This window comes from Otolemur garnettii, unplaced genomic scaffold (genome assembly GCF_000181295.1).
Source record: "Otolemur garnettii isolate 467f Iridium unplaced genomic scaffold, OtoGar3 scaffold00001, whole genome shotgun sequence".
In the NCBI taxonomy this organism is placed as follows: Eukaryota; Metazoa; Chordata; class Mammalia; order Primates; family Galagidae; genus Otolemur; species Otolemur garnettii.
Genome location: NW_003852396.1, coordinates 48,606,549 through 48,623,232, shown reverse-complemented (window position 1 = coordinate 48,623,232; position 16,684 = coordinate 48,606,549). Strand labels below are relative to the sequence as shown.

The window sequence follows — 16,684 nt, the reverse complement described above, 5'->3', positions numbered from 1 at the left end:
TGCTGGGCACTGCGCTGAAGGCATCTTCTCATGCCAAGAGAATAGGCATAGTCCCTGAATACAGGATTGAAAAAAATGCTTAGGGACACACAAGGAGTAAAAGGGAGTTCTAAGGTAGGCAAAGACAGGGAGAGGCAAGGGCAGGGAGTGAAAGAGAGGGAGAAGGGGTGGGGGAGGGCTATCAACTGAGTGATCCTGGCAAAAAAAGATGAAGGCCAAACCGAATGGGAGAATATGGGAGAGAAGTCAGAAAGAAAGAGGGGGGAAAGTAAGGCCAAGTTCATTTTTACATGGGCCAGCAGGAAGATTAATGTTGAAATTATCCAAAGAAGCCCCCAGGTAGGACCTTGTGGTTCATGTATCCATGTTTTCTGTTTTCTCCCCTTTTTGCACATCATATTCTAACTTACATTTTCCCGGCTCTTAATGCTATATTCCTTTCATTTATAATTGTTTGCTTATTACATATAGTTACGATAAGCCAGAAAGAAGGGGGCTACTGAGTTAAGTAAATATAAAGAAAAGTGAGTTACAGAGGGGTAGAGCCCAGATTGCCCTAAAGGGCTTGCAGGACCTAAGAATAATTGAAGTGTTAATCTTGGGTACTTTAAAAAACACTTTTGTGACGTTCATTCACCTGATTTGGTCCTTATAACAGTCCTGTGAAACAGGTCTAAATTCTGTCCTCTTTTTAGAGACAAAAACCTAAAACTCAAGAGAGTTAAGTGACGTGCCAAGTGAGTTAAAGGCTGGAACTGGGGCATCCTTACAGCAAATTCCACGGCTTCTCTTTATTCTCCAGCCACCCTTACAATATAACAGACAGTCCCTATCAGTGCTGTCCAAGAGAATTTTCTGCAGTGCTGAAAATGTTCTATGTCTGTACTGTCCAATAGGATAGCCACTTGCCACATGGGACTTTCGAGTACTTGAAATGCAGTTAGTATGACTAAAAACCTGAACTTTTAATTAATTTTAGTTAATTCAATATTTATTTATTTATTTTTTGAGACAGAGTCTCATCCTGTCACCCTCAGTAGCAGCTCATGGCAACCTCAAACTCTTGGGCTTAAATGATTCCTTGCCTCAGTCTCCTGAGTAGCTGGGACTACAGGCACCCACCACAACACCTGGCTACTTTTGGTTGCAGTTGTCATTGCTGTTTAGCAGGCCCAGCTCAGGCTTGAACCCATCAGCCTTGGTGTATGCGACCAGCACCCTTCTCACTGAGTCATGGACACTGAGCCTAATTTAAAATTTAACAGATATGCTTCACTGGTAGCTATCAGATTGAGTAGCCGGGTCTATATTCTCTCATGGCCATACATGGATGTAGAAGAAACAAGGTTCAAATACTGGAAGGTGGGATGGTATGAAATGAGATTAGTCTAAGAATGAGGATCGCCCTTGCTTTATTTGATGACGGTGGGAAGATCAGAATTAGGCACAGAGGGGAGACACTGGGGAGCCAGGGAAGGTTTACTGGGGGTCCTTCCATGAACCATGGTCCAGCCTCTGGAGGCACCACAGACCCCCAAGCTCTGGGTAGAGAATCTCTAGCAATTGCCTCAGAGGTCATGCAGTGGTTAGCCAAGGCCAGGAAAGAGAACTTTTGGAGGACTAGAGAATGTATGCAGATTCTGGTGGCCCTGCCCTTCCTAGGTCATTAAAGGCAAACAGCAGACATGGCCTGAGGTCTTGAAATTGTGGACTCCTTCCCCAACTAACAATACAAAACTGCAGTAGGTCTAAATTCAAAACAAGCATCCCTCCCCTGAACTTGCAAAAAGGGCAAGGAGCAAACTGGCTCCTCAAACCTTCTCCTTGAGGTCTGAGATCACGGGTGGAGAAAGGGGTGGGGGCAAACTCGCCTGTGGGGTCTATGTGCAAAACATCTGGGATGGGGGACACGAGTCAAGAATACTCCCTTTTTCCTCGGAATGCAAATTGTTTTGAGTTTAGTGACCAAGGGCTCCTTTAAAAATATGACACCAAAGTAAGGGCTCAGAATTCAGGAATGGAAGATTCTTTTTATTTTATTTTTTTATTGAGACAGAGTCTCACTTTGTCACCCTTGGTAGAGTGCTGTGGCATCATAGCTCACAGCAACCTTCAACTGCTGGGCTCAAGTGATTCTCTTGTCTTAGCCTCCCTAGTAGCTGGGACTACATGTGACTGCCGCAACACCTGGCTATACAGATATATGCATTTTGTTTGTTTGTCTGTTTTTGTTTAGCAGGCCCAGGCTGGGTTCAAACCCACCAGCCCCAGAGCATGTGGCCAGCACCCTAACCACTGAGCTATGGGCGCCCAGCCGAAGATTCTTGACAAGGAACGCTCCCTTAAGAGGCCATATATGTTAGGCAGTTGGAGGATTTGGGGAGAGTCAGGAAAGTCTCCATTTGAATCCCAGCTGGACACTTGTCTGTGTAACAAGCTCAGAGAGGTAAGTTTATTAACCCTCTCTGGAAACCACTGCTTTGAGTCTATGAAACTAGGATACTATCTCCTCTCAGAGGGTTGGGTGTAAATGAGGTAATATTTGAAAGGTGCTTGCACAGTTCCTGGCGAATAAGAATCCATCAGGACGGCTCAGCGCCTATAGCTCAACCGGCTAAGGCGCCAGCCACGTACACCTAAGGTGGCGGGTTCGAATCCAGCCTGGACCCGCCAAACAACAATGACGGCTGCAACCAAAAAATAGCCAGGCGTTGTGGTAGGCGCCTGTGGTCCCAGCTACTTGGGAGGCGGAGGCAGGAGACTCGCTTGAGCCCAGGAGTTGGAGGTTGCTGTGAGCTGTAATGCCACGGCACTCTACCCAGGGGGACAGCTTGAGGCTCTCTCTAAAAAAAAAAAAAAAATCCATCAGGACATGGCAACTATTATTGTTATTATTTTTTGATATAAGTTTTTATTAGTTATCTATTGCTTTTCAACAAATTACCATAAACTCAATGGCTTAAAATAACAGAAAATGTATTATCTCATAGTTGTATGAGTCAGAATTCTGACATGGATCTCCTGGGCTAAGGCTGTGGGTGTCAGCAGGGCCATGTGCATTTCTGGAGACTCTCGGGCAGCCTGTGTCCCCTTGTCCTTCCTCCATTATAGAAGCCACCAGCATTCTTTGTCTGTAGCCTTCTTCCTCCCTCTTCAAAGCCAGCAATGGCAGGGCAAGTCTTTCTCTTATTATGGCACCCTGACCTCCTCTTCTCCCTTCCCTTCCACTTTTCAGGACCTTGCGATTACACTGAGCCCATCTAAATGAGCCAGGGAACTCTCCCTATCTAAATGTCAGCTGATAGCGACCTTATTTCCCAGGACGTGGATATCTTTGGGTAGGGGCTTGGAATGGAGGGTAAGGGAAGCACAATTTATTTGGCAATTGGAGGAAAAAGGAAATTTATTTATTTTTCCTCTTTCTCTTCCATGGCTTGAGCAAGGTCTATGCCCAAGAAATAACTGGATTGGGGACTTAATACCTGGTAAGGGCTCCCCACCAAGCCCACTGCTGGCTGGGATGGCTGGTCTGGATTACACTTTTCCCTCCAGGTTGGGCTGAATCTGTGAATGCACAGCTTGGTGCCAGGAGCTTTGTTCTGCACAAATCACCCAAATTGCAAAGCTAAGCAGCCAAGCGGTACTGTGGGCTCTTGGAGCCCTTGTGACACTCCTGGTGAGGAAGGAGGGCTTAGCCTGGCAGGCTGCTCAAATACCAGGTTGCATAGTTACTCCCTCACACCGGGGGACTCTCCCTAGAGTAGCTTCCCAATGGAAGCTTAAACTAGGACAGCTCTGAATACCAAGGCCAGAGCCTCAAACACAGACTGAAAAGTCTATATAGCCCCTCTGAACCCTCAACTGAAAGAGCAATCTCTACACATAAAACATTATAATATGGAGGACAATAAAAAACTTTTAACATGGAGGAGAAAAAAAGAAAGTCTCTCCTTTCTGCTTGGTTTCCTGGCACAAAGTTGGAGGGAAATTTTCATTTTGTTTCAGTCTCGGGCTGGCTCTTTATCTCACAGCATTTGTTTTTTATCTCACAGCATTTGTTTTTTGTCTGGAAGGTTTGAAGTAATTTGTCTTTTTTTGCCCTAGATTAAGAAAAGCCACTGAAGTTCCTAAGTGTGCCAGTGGCTTAGAAGAAAGTTCCCAAGCAGTTCCAAGATCCCCCTCCTGATCTGCTGCGCACTCCAGGCCTGAGTTCTGTGCTCCAGGTGTTCTCAGTGACCTGCATGTGAGCTGGGAATCCCTTTAGGAGAAGGAGCCAAGTGTCCTGGCCCATTGTGTGCTAAAGCACAGGCCAATACAGAAAGGGACCCTGAGCAAGGCAAGGCTTTGGAGCCACCCAGAAGGACTCACAAGCTGAAACTTCCATAGCGTTGAGCTTTACGCTTTCAAAGCACTCGTCTTGCTGGAATTCATGGACTTGTGGTGGGCTCTGAGAGGTGCACATAGGCTGAGCCATCTGACTGCCTGTAGCCCAGTCTCTTGGCTCTCCTTGCCATATTTCTTCCTCCCAGGGGGTGAGTCTGGAGACCTCCAGGCCAAAGCTCCCTTTGTCTATCTATTATCTAGGGCCTATGATACATTATAAGCCGCCTCCATTTGTCCCTTTTGATCCTCCCTCCTCAGCTGGCTGGCCCTTGTTTGCTGGAAGTAGCCACTGATCACTATCGGGAAAATCCTGGAGCCCAGGGGTGGCAAGCCTGAAGAGTGACAGCAGATCAAGGGCACACTTGGCGTTTTGAATTTACTATCTTCGTTTACTATTTCTCAGAAGCTGGCTGGTGACATACCAGACTCACAAACTGACATGGTCTCTATCTCCCAGGCTCCAACGGCACACATTCCTATCAGTTACTTTTAATAACCCTGAAGATACTGCAGCCACATCCTGCTGCAAACAGCCACGGTCTGCCTGGCAGGCCAGCCTCCTCTAAGGTCTTGCCCTCCAATAGCTGTTCTCCCAGCTGCACTTCTGAGGTTACTGATTTTCTTATTCACACAGGGAACTGCCTTTCTCATACTAGTCCTCCCTTGGCTGAGGTTTTATCAGACCTGACCTCTCAGTACTTTTCCTTTTTTCTTCATAGAACCCACAGTGGTCTATTGCTTATGTGTGAATTCATAAGGATGGCTGTCTTTATATACAGTACTTCCTGGAAACACCTTAGCTCCAATTGCCAATTAAGAAAGGAAGAATTGGCTCGGCGCCTATAGCTCACCCGGCTAAGGCGCCAGCCACGTACACCTAAGGTGGCGGGTTCGAATCCCCAGCCTGGACCCGCCAAACAACAATGACGGCTGCAACCAAAAAATAGCCGGGCGTTGTGGCGGGCGCCTGTGGTCCCAGCTACTTGGGAGGCGGAGGCAGGAGACTCGCTTGAGCCCAGGAGCTGGAGGTTGCTGTGAGCTGTAATGCCACGGCACTCTGCCCAGGGGGACAGCTTGAGGCTCTGTCTCAAAAAAAAAAAAAAAAAAAAAAAAAAAGAAAGGAAGAATTTTGGTCACTTATCTAATTTAAATTGTATAAAGAACAATTTCTATGAGGTGGCCTGCACGGGGACAAGAACAGTATTATCCACATTGCAGCTATTTACATATTACTTTCTTTCTGACATAACAACACACCCGCTGTGATATTCTTCCTTGATGTTTCACATTAAATTGTCTTAAGCCTACACTAGCCTTACCTTAAACAATATTTGTAAAATCATCAGTTTGAGGTGCTAGTTGTAAAATTAAAGTTTAAACTTAAGATTAAATTCATATTTAAAGTTCAAATATTAAAACTGGCCAGGTTGTGCTGGCTCACACCTGTAAATCCTAGCACTCTGGGAGGCTGAGGCAGGAGGATCACTTCAGCTCCAGCGTTTGAGACCAGCCTGAGCAAGAGAAAGACATTGTCCTTACCAGAAATAGAAAAATTAGCTGGGCATTGTGGTATGTGCCTATAGTCTACTTGAGAGGCTGAGGCAGGAGGATTGCTTGAACTCAGAAGTTTGAGGTTGCTGTGAGTTAGGCTAACACCACTATACTCCAGCTGGAGGCAAAAGAGTGAGACATTGTCTCAAAAAAACCCCAAACAAACAAAATACCTAAGACATACTCATTAAAAAGAAGTGTTTTCCTGTCTATCACAGGAATCCCATTGATCAACATAATTTAAAGTCTACCACCTAAAATTATTTCCTATATTATTCGTGTTAGGTTTCTACTTCGGGAAATAGTCATCTAGAACCTAGTTTTCGCAACTGTATTTGCGAAACTACTAATTTTCACACTGTATTTGAAATTTTCAACAAGAATTTCATAGAAACAAATCCACTACTATTTTAACTTAGCCAAAGATAAAGTAATACTGTGGTTTCTTCACAATGATTTTGGAGAGTAAAGAAATTTAGCGTATTCGAGAACTGTGATTTTCAAGCATGCTATGAGAGAATCTTAGCTGCGCAGCAAAAATTTTTAAAGGTCATGAATTAAATTATTTCAAAAGAAGTGCAAAGTATAGTAAATATATTCTTTTTCTGTTAGTGCTTTTTTTGATCAACATAATTTAAGTGTGCCAAGGAAATTTAACGATAGGTTCGAGTGTCCCATTTGATTAAAAAAAGATTAAAAAAAAATACTCTAGAACAGTGCAAAGTATCTCCCCGAGGTCAGAACTTATGTAAAACAGAAAGAAATTTATAATCATTATTAAATCCTATTTATTAAAAAAGCCACTTGAGCTCTTTCTTTGAAACTTCATCAGCTAACCGTTCATTCCTAAATAAATGATCACATCTGAGCATCCCAGCCCGAGGAGAACCAGGAGACACTGTTGTCTATTTTGTTCAGTCTTATAAGCTAAATGAAAACCATCTCACAAATGCTACCCATCTTTTCAACCCCGCCTCCAAATCTTCCATCTCCAAAACCAGAAACAAGCTCAGCTGTGATCTCTAATGATTCCATTAACCCCGCAATGAAGCATTAAATTAAACTGCCTAGTGCAGATTCTTCTTCTGTCAGAAGGGGAAACACACCTTGTAAGGCCAGGATTTCATACTGTTAGATTTACCCGCCAACTAGGTGTGTACAAGAACATGCATAAGCAAAATACTTTGGCAAATTATGAAATCTCCAGTGGGCATGCTCCAACTGATTTTTATTTCCCCAATATAACTTACCATAAAGATTTTAGTTACAGAGAGTTGAGTCTTTATTAAGTATAGAGAAGAAGCCGACTTGGGCTAGAACTCTACTGGAAAACCTTTCCTCATCCTGATAAATAAATCACAAGCCTAGAGGCTGGGGAGACTCTAAGAACGACATGTTCAAGTCAGTGGTAGAGACTGGGCCCGATCCCAAATTCCTAATAACGAATTCAGTGTTTCCCAGCCTTCCCTGAGAGAACGTGAAGATTCCTCCTCAGCAACTTCCATTTCTGGGTGTGATTTTTGGGATCTGTCTCTTTAGTGTGCTGCCCTATTTCTCAGAAGTCAGAGAACTACAGAAGTCACTTTGCTCTCTGTAAAAAGCGTGCCCTGCTAAGGGGACATCAGGCACTGTCCTTGTGCTACTATTTGGCTTTCCGATGCATGAGGTTTTGTACCCAAAGAGAGTAGAGTCATTTCAAACCACTCACATCTAAATTCCACGTTACAGCTCATCAGCCCAGATGTGGAAAGAGGTCAAGTACGTCAGAAAAATCCTTGAACAGCCAGATCATTAAAGGGTATTTGAAATCTGTACTGAAATCCAGAATTATAGCACATTAGAGCTGGAAAGGATCCTGGAAATCATATAGCCCAAATCCCTTCTTTAAGAGGGCTGCTCAAGGTCATAGAATTGGTTTGTGTCAGAGCAAAGACGAGAATGTGGAGGCCCCAAAGACCTCTTTACGGCAGTGTTTTCTGATGCTCTTTTCTTCTCCGCCAGCGATGGCCATGACACATAATCAATCCCTATAATGTCACCTTCTCAGCATGTGGTGTATAAACCTACATCTTTAAGCCTTGCCTCCCATTACTAGGCAACAGGAGGCTTGAAGGTGAAGTCTCCTCAGCCAAGACCAAAAAAGCTCATTCGCACACAGAGCTAGCTGTGTGTCCCAACGTGTTAATACCTAGAAAGCTGACTAACAAGAGAGGAAGGAAAGCAGCCCCTAGGGCCTGCTGGGCTAACAAAGAAGCAGTAGCAACAATCAAAACAACAACAAAACCACCCAAGCCTGAACTCCCTGTGTTCTTGCTGTCAGAAGTGCTACCCTACACAGAGGCAGGACTCAGGAGCCCTCAGCAGCCCTCCTCTCCTCCCAATCTATGTCCTACCACCACAGACCTCGTTTCTCAGGCCACTCTGGAATCACCTGTGCATCTGGCCCACCCCAAGGGAAGCAAGCTTACCTGTCAGCGTCTCCGAGGCCCAGGGAGGTATTTCGTTGCAGGGTCTCCCGCACCACAGCCATCCCATCAGGGAGCCGGTTCAGGCGACGGGTATAGAGGCCAAGTCCACCATCAGTCATATACCTTTAAAAGGAGAAGAGGATGAGCCATGTGTGTGTTCAAAAGCAACTTGCAAACCGGCTTGCCATCTTGTGTTCTAAGGAGGAAGGAACAGAGGATTCCCGGAGGCTCTGTCACTGATCACAGCCCAAGGATAACTAAGCTGCTGATTCAACCTAGAAGATCACCAGCTTGCTGGCAAAAGAAAAAAAAGAAAAAAAACCCCAGCTTAATTAACCCAAACTCACAGGCCTCTATAAAGCAGAAGGAAAGTCGTGAATAAAATTAACCGTCAGATGTATTCATGACAGTCTTTTTAATGTCAGAAATTACACAAGCAGGTGTTTTACCTTTGTAAATCGAACTGACAAGTCGTTAGCAAATCAGAGACAAAAATATTCCAGAACAATGCAGCAGAGAAAGCAGGGAAGCATTTAAGAGAGGAGGAAAGAAAGCACAGAGGACAGAAGAGACACCTTGGCCATCAGGGGGCAAGTCAGTGATCTGGCGTGGGGGTTTTCCACTTGAACTATGGGGAATACCACAGCCTGTGACATACAGGGGCATCACAAGGCAGACACGAGAATAATTAGCAAGCTATGGAATCTGGAAGTGCCCTGCAATTTGTATGTGACTATATAAATGGAAAACATTATTGTGGTTGTGATCTTGAAGTATCCGCAACAGTGAATTCCACCTTAGATACTGATGTCTAAGGGGGGTTTTCTCACACAAGGCTGTGAACATGAACTCTGATTTACTCATTGCCAGATCTGTTGGTGAGGCTACAAGGGCTGCTTTCTGATGAAATCAGTGTTGTGTAGTGCATGGAACATGCTGTACGATGGCTGACAGCCTACCAAGCAGACAAGTTCCCGAAAGCTTAGCCTCTAGTAGGAGGAAGTACAGGTCCAAAGTAGTTGTACCTCAGGTCCACCTTGGTTCATTCAGCACCTTGTAAATGAGACCGGGTGTGTCATTTCCCTTATATTCACAGGAGAACGAGACAACCAAGCAAAACTTGGGCGGAGCCAAAAACCAGACTTGGACCCTGACTACCTGCACAGACCCCGACCAGAGTACCCTTGCAAAGCATCTGAAATGCAAGCATTTGACTTTTCAAGTCAAATAATATGTAGTAAGGAGACCAATGAATGAGTCATTATTTTCTCAAAACAGAGTCAGCTGAGCAAAATCACTGCATTTCACCAAACTCAGCATTTTTGGTTAGGTTGGTTTGGTTATCCAGAACCAGGAAGTTCAAGTAAGGGGCAGAGAAGAAAGTTGCCACTGACACTCTCTTCTGTGAGAAGCACCTTCTTGTACGGGTCCCAGAAATCTTCCCTCAGTGCAGGAGATCACGTCTGAATTGAATGCCTCTCATGTCCGCCCTTCCCGTTATGACATCACTGAAGACACATGACACAAGGCCAACACAGTGAAAAATATGTCAGAGTGAGTCAGACCAAGTGTTTGTGGTTGGACTGACAATATGGCCGCATAATGGCCTGAACTTTTCACTCAATTGTCTCATTTTGAAGACAAAAAACCACTTTGTGAAACTACAGAAAAAACCCACAGAATTGTACAATTTAAAATGGTGAATTTTTATGATATGTGAATTATATCTCTGTAAAAAACAATGATTGTGGCTAGAGTTAAATAATTATCTGCCTTAATTGCCTTTTGATGCTTGTGTCTCACACTAGATTGTTGGCTCTTTGGAGGGAAGAGAGTATTATTTTGTTCAAATCTACAACCTATGGGCTTTACTGTTTTTGTTGAATCAATGAACACGTGAATGGATGAGGCCCAAAGACACAGCCATAGGGTGGAGTTTACCAAAAACATTTTGCAAGGAGACTGATTACAGGTTTTCTTTCCCTTTAAATGTTAACAGACTTCTAAGACACATGGCAAGGCAAACTGAACTGTGAATCTGCCAATCTATGCATCATCCATCCGTTAATTCACCCACCCACCCAACAGATGTAGGAACTCAGGGTAAAGCTAGGATGGACTATGTGCGTCCATCCTACAACTGGCACGAACAGGAAAAAGAAAAAAAAATCTACAACAAAATGCTGTAACTGTGCCAGAGGCTGGACTTTCTAGATCAAATGTCTTTTCAAGGAGAATTCAAGGGAAGCTCTTTAAAATACAATCCATTGCACCATTAAGCAAGGCAGTTAATTTTGATGTTAGCAAAGTCTGCCCAGCCAGTTAGATAAACAAAATTCTTTCAACTGGGGAGATCTTGTCAAAGGACAAACAAACTAATTTTAGCATTCATTTCCCTGCTGGATTTTTACTGCTGGTGAAACGACAGGCACGGTTGGGCAATTACACACACCCAGGCATGTAGACAAGGCCTACACATACATGCCCCTGGCCTTCTGCTGTGGCCGGAGAGTAGAGCCTGGTGAGCATTTCAGGGATGGAATGCTGAGACATGCTGCAGCCCCCAGCTCAGCGGCACCTGGGTGCAATGTGGTACCCAGGTGCAAGATGACAACTAGTGAAGGTGGGAGGCCCTGGAGAGATGGGACTGAATCTGTGAACGTGGCTTGACAAATGGTGCTGGGAATCCTTTGTGTAGGCAGACAGGAGGGGAAAGGCAAAGATAAATTAGGGCCCTCTACTTTCTCAAATACACTAAGAACTGAAAGTCAGGGAGCTGAATGCAACTCCTATGACAATGATCTATTTTCAGCTGTAAGTCTATTTCATTCACTGGGGGGTGGGGGGGGGCAGAGAAGGAAGAGTGATAGGAAAATGGGAAATTTACTTCTTCTCCCAGAGGTTTGTAAATGAATACATACGCAATCATTAAAAAAAAAATAATATCCATGCTAGGTACAGTGGCTCATGCCTGGAACCCTAGCACTTTGGGAGGCCAAGGCAGGAGGATCACTTGAGCCCAGGAGTTCAATACCATCTTGGGCAACACAGCCAGACCCCATCCCTACAAAAAAATAAAAATAAAAAAAAAAAAATAGGCCAGTGCGGTGACTCACACTGTAATCCTAGCACTCTGGGAAGCCGAGGTGGGTAGATTGCCTAAGCTCACAGGTTTGAGACCAGCCTGAGTAGGCGTCAGACCTCATCTCTAAAAATAGCTGGGCATTGCAGCGGGCACCCAGATACTTGGAAGGCTGAGACAAGAAGATCACTTAAGCCCAAGAGTTTCAGGTTGCTGTGAGCTATGATGCCACAGCACTTTATCCAGTGCAAGAAAGTAAAACTCTGTCTCAAAAATAAATAAATAAATAAATAAACAAACAAGCCAGGAATAGTGGTATATTCCTATAGTTCTGGCTACTTGGGAGGCTGAGGCAAAAGGATCTCTTGAGCATAGGAGTTCAAGGCTGCAGTAAGCTATGATGACACTACCATATTCCAGTGAGAGTCTGACTCTTAAAATAAAAAATAAAATTAATATTATTCTTCATAATAAATTCTGTTGTATGCCTCTTCCTGGGAGACAGCACAGCACTGGATTCAGAGTTGTTATTAGAACCATCCTCAAACATAGGAAACTAAAATATTTCTTATTAAATTATTATCCATCAATTATAATAGCTTGACTTTCAAAAAAGCTTTATATGCTATGTTTTTAAACAACTCTTCTAGTTTCAATGAAAAACATACGCTTTTGTTGGACCCTAATTTGTATGAGAATTGGCTTCTAATAACAAACTGCCTTAATGAAGTTAATTCCTTAAGAAAGCATAATTTACAGATGAAATAGTCACTGGTGTACTCATTTGAAGGAGTGGCCTTTGCCCAGCCATGTTAAAAAGGCTTGTGGGCCAGGCCTGGTGGCTCACGCCTGTAATTGTAGCCCTCTGGGAGGCCCAGGCGGGAGGATATCTTGAGCTTTGGAGGTCAAGACCAGCTTGAGCAAGAGTGGACCCCATCTCTACTAAAAACAGAAAACAATAGCTGGGTATTATGGTGGGAGGGTGACTTAAACCGGAATCTGAGTATGCTGTGAGGTAGGCTGATGCCACAGCACTGTAGCCTGGGCAACAGAGTGAAACTCAGTCTCAAAACAGAAAAAAAAAAAGGCTTATGTTCTTGAGAGCTCAGGGAAACAGGGGAGTTCTGGCTTCACTTCACATTTTAAAGTTTTCAAGACACTCACACTGAGTGCAGAAGAAATGACTTGCCTGAGGTCACGAGCAAAGGAACCAGTTGCTCTGAGACCTGAATCCCAGAGCTCCGGTGTTACACTTCCCTTCTCCTTGGGGAAATAAATCATTAGTGCTAAAGCCGAATGAGGTGCTGGTGACATCCTAATGATTGCTGAGTGGGTTCCTGCCTAAGTTGCCAAGCTGCTCCACAAGCCCCACATTATCCTCTTGGGTTCTGTGGGGAAGGAGGCTTTCTGCCACCTTCCGAGGGTCTCCCAGAGAGCTCTGCGCAGAGAGAGTGGGAGCCTTTGTAAAGAGACACAGTGTCTAGTCTTGCTTTTCAACACTGGGACATGGTGAGGTGCCCCACAAACATCAGTATAACACCTAGAGGCCAGATGCCTCCTCTGCCCCTTGCTAGCTGAGGATCTAGTACACATGACTGTCATCATTATTGGTAAGAATTAACCTCGTACCCATCATTATCAGTAAGAACTAACCATACTGAGTGCTGGCTGGGCACCGTGTTAAGTGCGTCATGTAAATCATCGCAGTCAACCCTTGAAAGAATCTCATCAAGTGCATTACCCTCTGTATAGTTCAGATGAGGCAAATAAAACTATGGTCAAGATCACAGTGCAGGGAGGTGGGCCAGACCCCAGCTTTGACATGTTTCAGTGTAATTTCTTTGAGATCCAGATTTCTCACTTGCAGGCTGGGTGAAAGTACAGATCCTCTTAGGACTGTGGTAGGTTAAATGAGACAGTGCACACACGTAACAGCCGGAGCCTGGCACACAGGGAGCATTTCCTGTCACAGCCCACGCTGCAACCACTTGTCAGGGCCCGGGACTGGCCAGGTCTCAGGCCCGGTTTAACTAGGTTCCAGACATGGACCCCTAAGCTACCTTGCTCAGGAACAATTTCTCTTAGGTGCCTGAGGGCTATCTACTTTAGCTGATGGGGGAGAGAGAGAGAGATAGTCTTTGAGAGAGTAAAGCAGTCTTAGAATAGATAGATCCTAGTCTTTAGTAGAGCTTGATAATCTTCAGCAGAGAGACGCTGTGCTGGCCTTCTGCAGGCAGGAGAGGAGACAGAGTCAGAGTCAGCGGGTCTGTGACAGAATGAAAAAAGAATATACTCACTGTGCTTTGAAATTCTTTTGAAAATAATTTAATTAATGATCTTTGAAAACATTTGTGGCACACCTAAGATCCTCTCACGGCACACCAGTGTGCCGCTGCTCACTGGTTGACAATCACTGATTTAAGCAAAAGAGTAAGAGGCTCTGGCGTCTATTTCAAAGTGAACCCCAACTTCTCAATACTTCTGTCACTTATACTCCTCTTTTAGGGACCATTTTCTCATCAATATTTCCTTCCACTTTTTTTTTTTAGAACACCCCACTTCTAATCCTGCCTGAGTCATCCCAGACCTCCAGGGAATGACCAGACTTGTAGGGCAGACCTCACCATCCCTCCGGCCAAGGCAGACCTGTGAGGGCAACATGCCTCTTACAAGGAACTTTCTCATCAAAATAATGTCTGTAGCTGACTCTAGCTATGAAATAGCTTTGGAATCCAATAAGACCTGTTCGAACAAATATGCTAGATTTCGAGTCCAACGTTTAGTAAACACATCTCTTCCCCTTCTTTGGACGTAATGACACAACAATGTGAACCAAATGAAACTGGCTTTGTGAGTCACTTCTGGAAGGAGGAAAAGGTGACTTCTCATTCCCAAAGTCCGCAGTGCAACAGGGCCTACGTAAGGAACACAAACCGACTTGTCCCTGATCTCAAAGGAAATCACCTGTGAAGAACTGAGGGAGAGCGAAGGGACAGGCTGGGAAGGAAAGATCACCAACCCGCCTCAGTCAAGGGCATTTCTAATGGAACATGACATTAAGAAAAGAAGCGACAAAAAATTCTCAGATGCAAGCAAAGTACAAACAGAAAAAAAAATCGCATCAAACCTAGGTAATTACTTTTCTTCAAAGACATGTCAGCCCGTCCTGTCTGTGGTTTTTGAACACACTGTTGGCTTAAATGTAAATATTGTAAAGAAAAACGGTATAAAATAATTATATATGTGGGTGTAATACTCCTTGCCAGTATCAATATAAATATACGAACAAATATATCAACACTTCCTTGGTTGCGTACAATTGAGAAAAATGATGTGGGCAGTTGAAAAGGCCTTGCTGCTGTGCGGGCTGCCAGCCTGCAAATCCCCGAACAACACAGGCTTTCACAGTGCTCCCTACTCAGTTACATCCATTCTCTGAGTTTATTAGGATGTAAATTGAGTTTCTGGACAAACCTGTAAAAGGATCCCTTTTAGTTTAGGGCCTCTTACAAGTCAGAAGCATCAACTTCACTCTGGGTCACAGAAGGACAGACCGACCAGCCAGGCTAACAGAGCTGCCTCCATCCTTCTGAAGAAAGCCGGTCTTTAGGAGAGAAAGGAAGCTGCGACGCTGGACACAGGGAAGGAAAGAATACCTCTAAAATGCAAAACTAGGATCGGAAGAAGTCGGTTCCATCTCTCAGCGCTAATTATAAAATGGCAGAACTATAGTTGAGGCGAACACTCAAAATTCTGCTAAGGAAACACTTAGAAACCATTTTGTCCTCAAAGGGTTTTTATTTTTATTTTTTTGAGACAGAGTCTCATTTTGTTGCCCTCAGTTCAGTGCCGTGGCATCACAGCTCACAGCAAACTCCAACTCTTGGGCTCAAGTGATCCTCTTGCCTCAGCCTCTCAAATAGCTGGGACTATAGGCGCCCACCACAATGCACGACTATTTTTTAGAGACGGGGTCTCACTCTGGCTCAGGCTGATCTCGAACCTGTGAGCTCAGGTGATCCACCACCTTGGCCTCCCAGAGTGCCAGGATTACAGGTGTGAGCCACTTTGCCCGGCCGTCAAAGGGTTTTTAAATAAATGCTGGCATATTTCATTTCTTAAGCCCCCTTATATCACATGACAACTGCAGAGTCCGATCACAGTGACTGTAATATCCTACTCATAGCATCTTTACTTATCTTAAATCTAATAAAGGTGAGCTCCTGTCAAAGGACCTGGTGTTGCTTCTCAAGTACGGGTCACCCCAGACAGACACACAAGGAAACAAAACCAATAGCAGCCTTTGCACAGAGCGTCCAGGGTTAGAATACCTTTCTCAGTTGAGTTTCTCTGTAATAATAGGACTTTATAAATAACCCAGACAATGCACACAATCAAAGAACATGAGGATAGGGGAGGAGAGAAGTGAGAAATCACCCTAACCTTGCACTTTTATGCCTCCATGGGCAATTCTTCATTGGCACAGGCTCACACTTCTTTGGTTTTCACTCCTTTGGGGAAACCCTTCTAAAAACTGCTGGCCGAGGCAGAGGGGAGATGTGGGCTTAGAGACGCCAACCAGTTTCCTACCTTTCTGTCTGATGCAGAGCTGGGGCATCCTTAGGACTGTTTCCTGCTGTCCTCCAGGACTCTCAGTTCTTCAGGACATCAATGAGTTGATATTATTTTGCGCTTTTTAGGGGGATATGGGCGTTGAATTTCTATCTCAAGCAAATCTCCCCTTATTTCCACTCAAGCCTGGAGTAGCCACCTAGGACCAGATCACAAGCCACCTTGGTTCAGCACACCGGATGTGACCATGGCAATAGACGTCACTGCAGGGGAGTTTCTTCAGCCGCCCTGAGATGCCCATGAGGAAGATCCACAGCTTAAAAGGTACCAGCCCCTTCCCTGGCGTCTCTACATTTCCCTTCCATCTCACTGCAAAATGAGCCGGATGAGTGGGAAACCCCCTGGTCATGGTACAGCAGGATGTCAAGTTTGCTGCAGAAGTGAGCTCACTCGGGCAGTCGGGAGCCACGTCTGGCTGCCATCAACACAGCACGCCTCTCTGAGGAGCACCACAAAGAGGTTGCTAAGCCAATCAGACAAGGGCTCAGCTCGAGAGTCCCACAGGGAAAAGGCAGGTCTGGGTTAAGGAGGAATGAAAGGGTCCCTGGTGCCTCTCACAAGCCTCACT

The 16,684-nt window shown here is 44.7% G+C and overlaps 1 protein-coding gene across 1 annotated transcript in view; it reads right to left on the bottom strand.

Annotated features, from left to right (window-relative positions):
- Positions 1 to 16,684, bottom strand: part of NAV2 (neuron navigator 2) — a 276,592-nt gene that overhangs the window by 120,517 nt on the left and 139,391 nt on the right. The window contains exon 11 of the mRNA XM_023510001.1: positions 8,403 to 8,525. Within this exon, the coding sequence (XP_023365769.1) occupies positions 8,403 to 8,525 (123 nt within the window). The remainder of the gene's footprint in view (positions 1 to 8,402; positions 8,526 to 16,684) is intronic.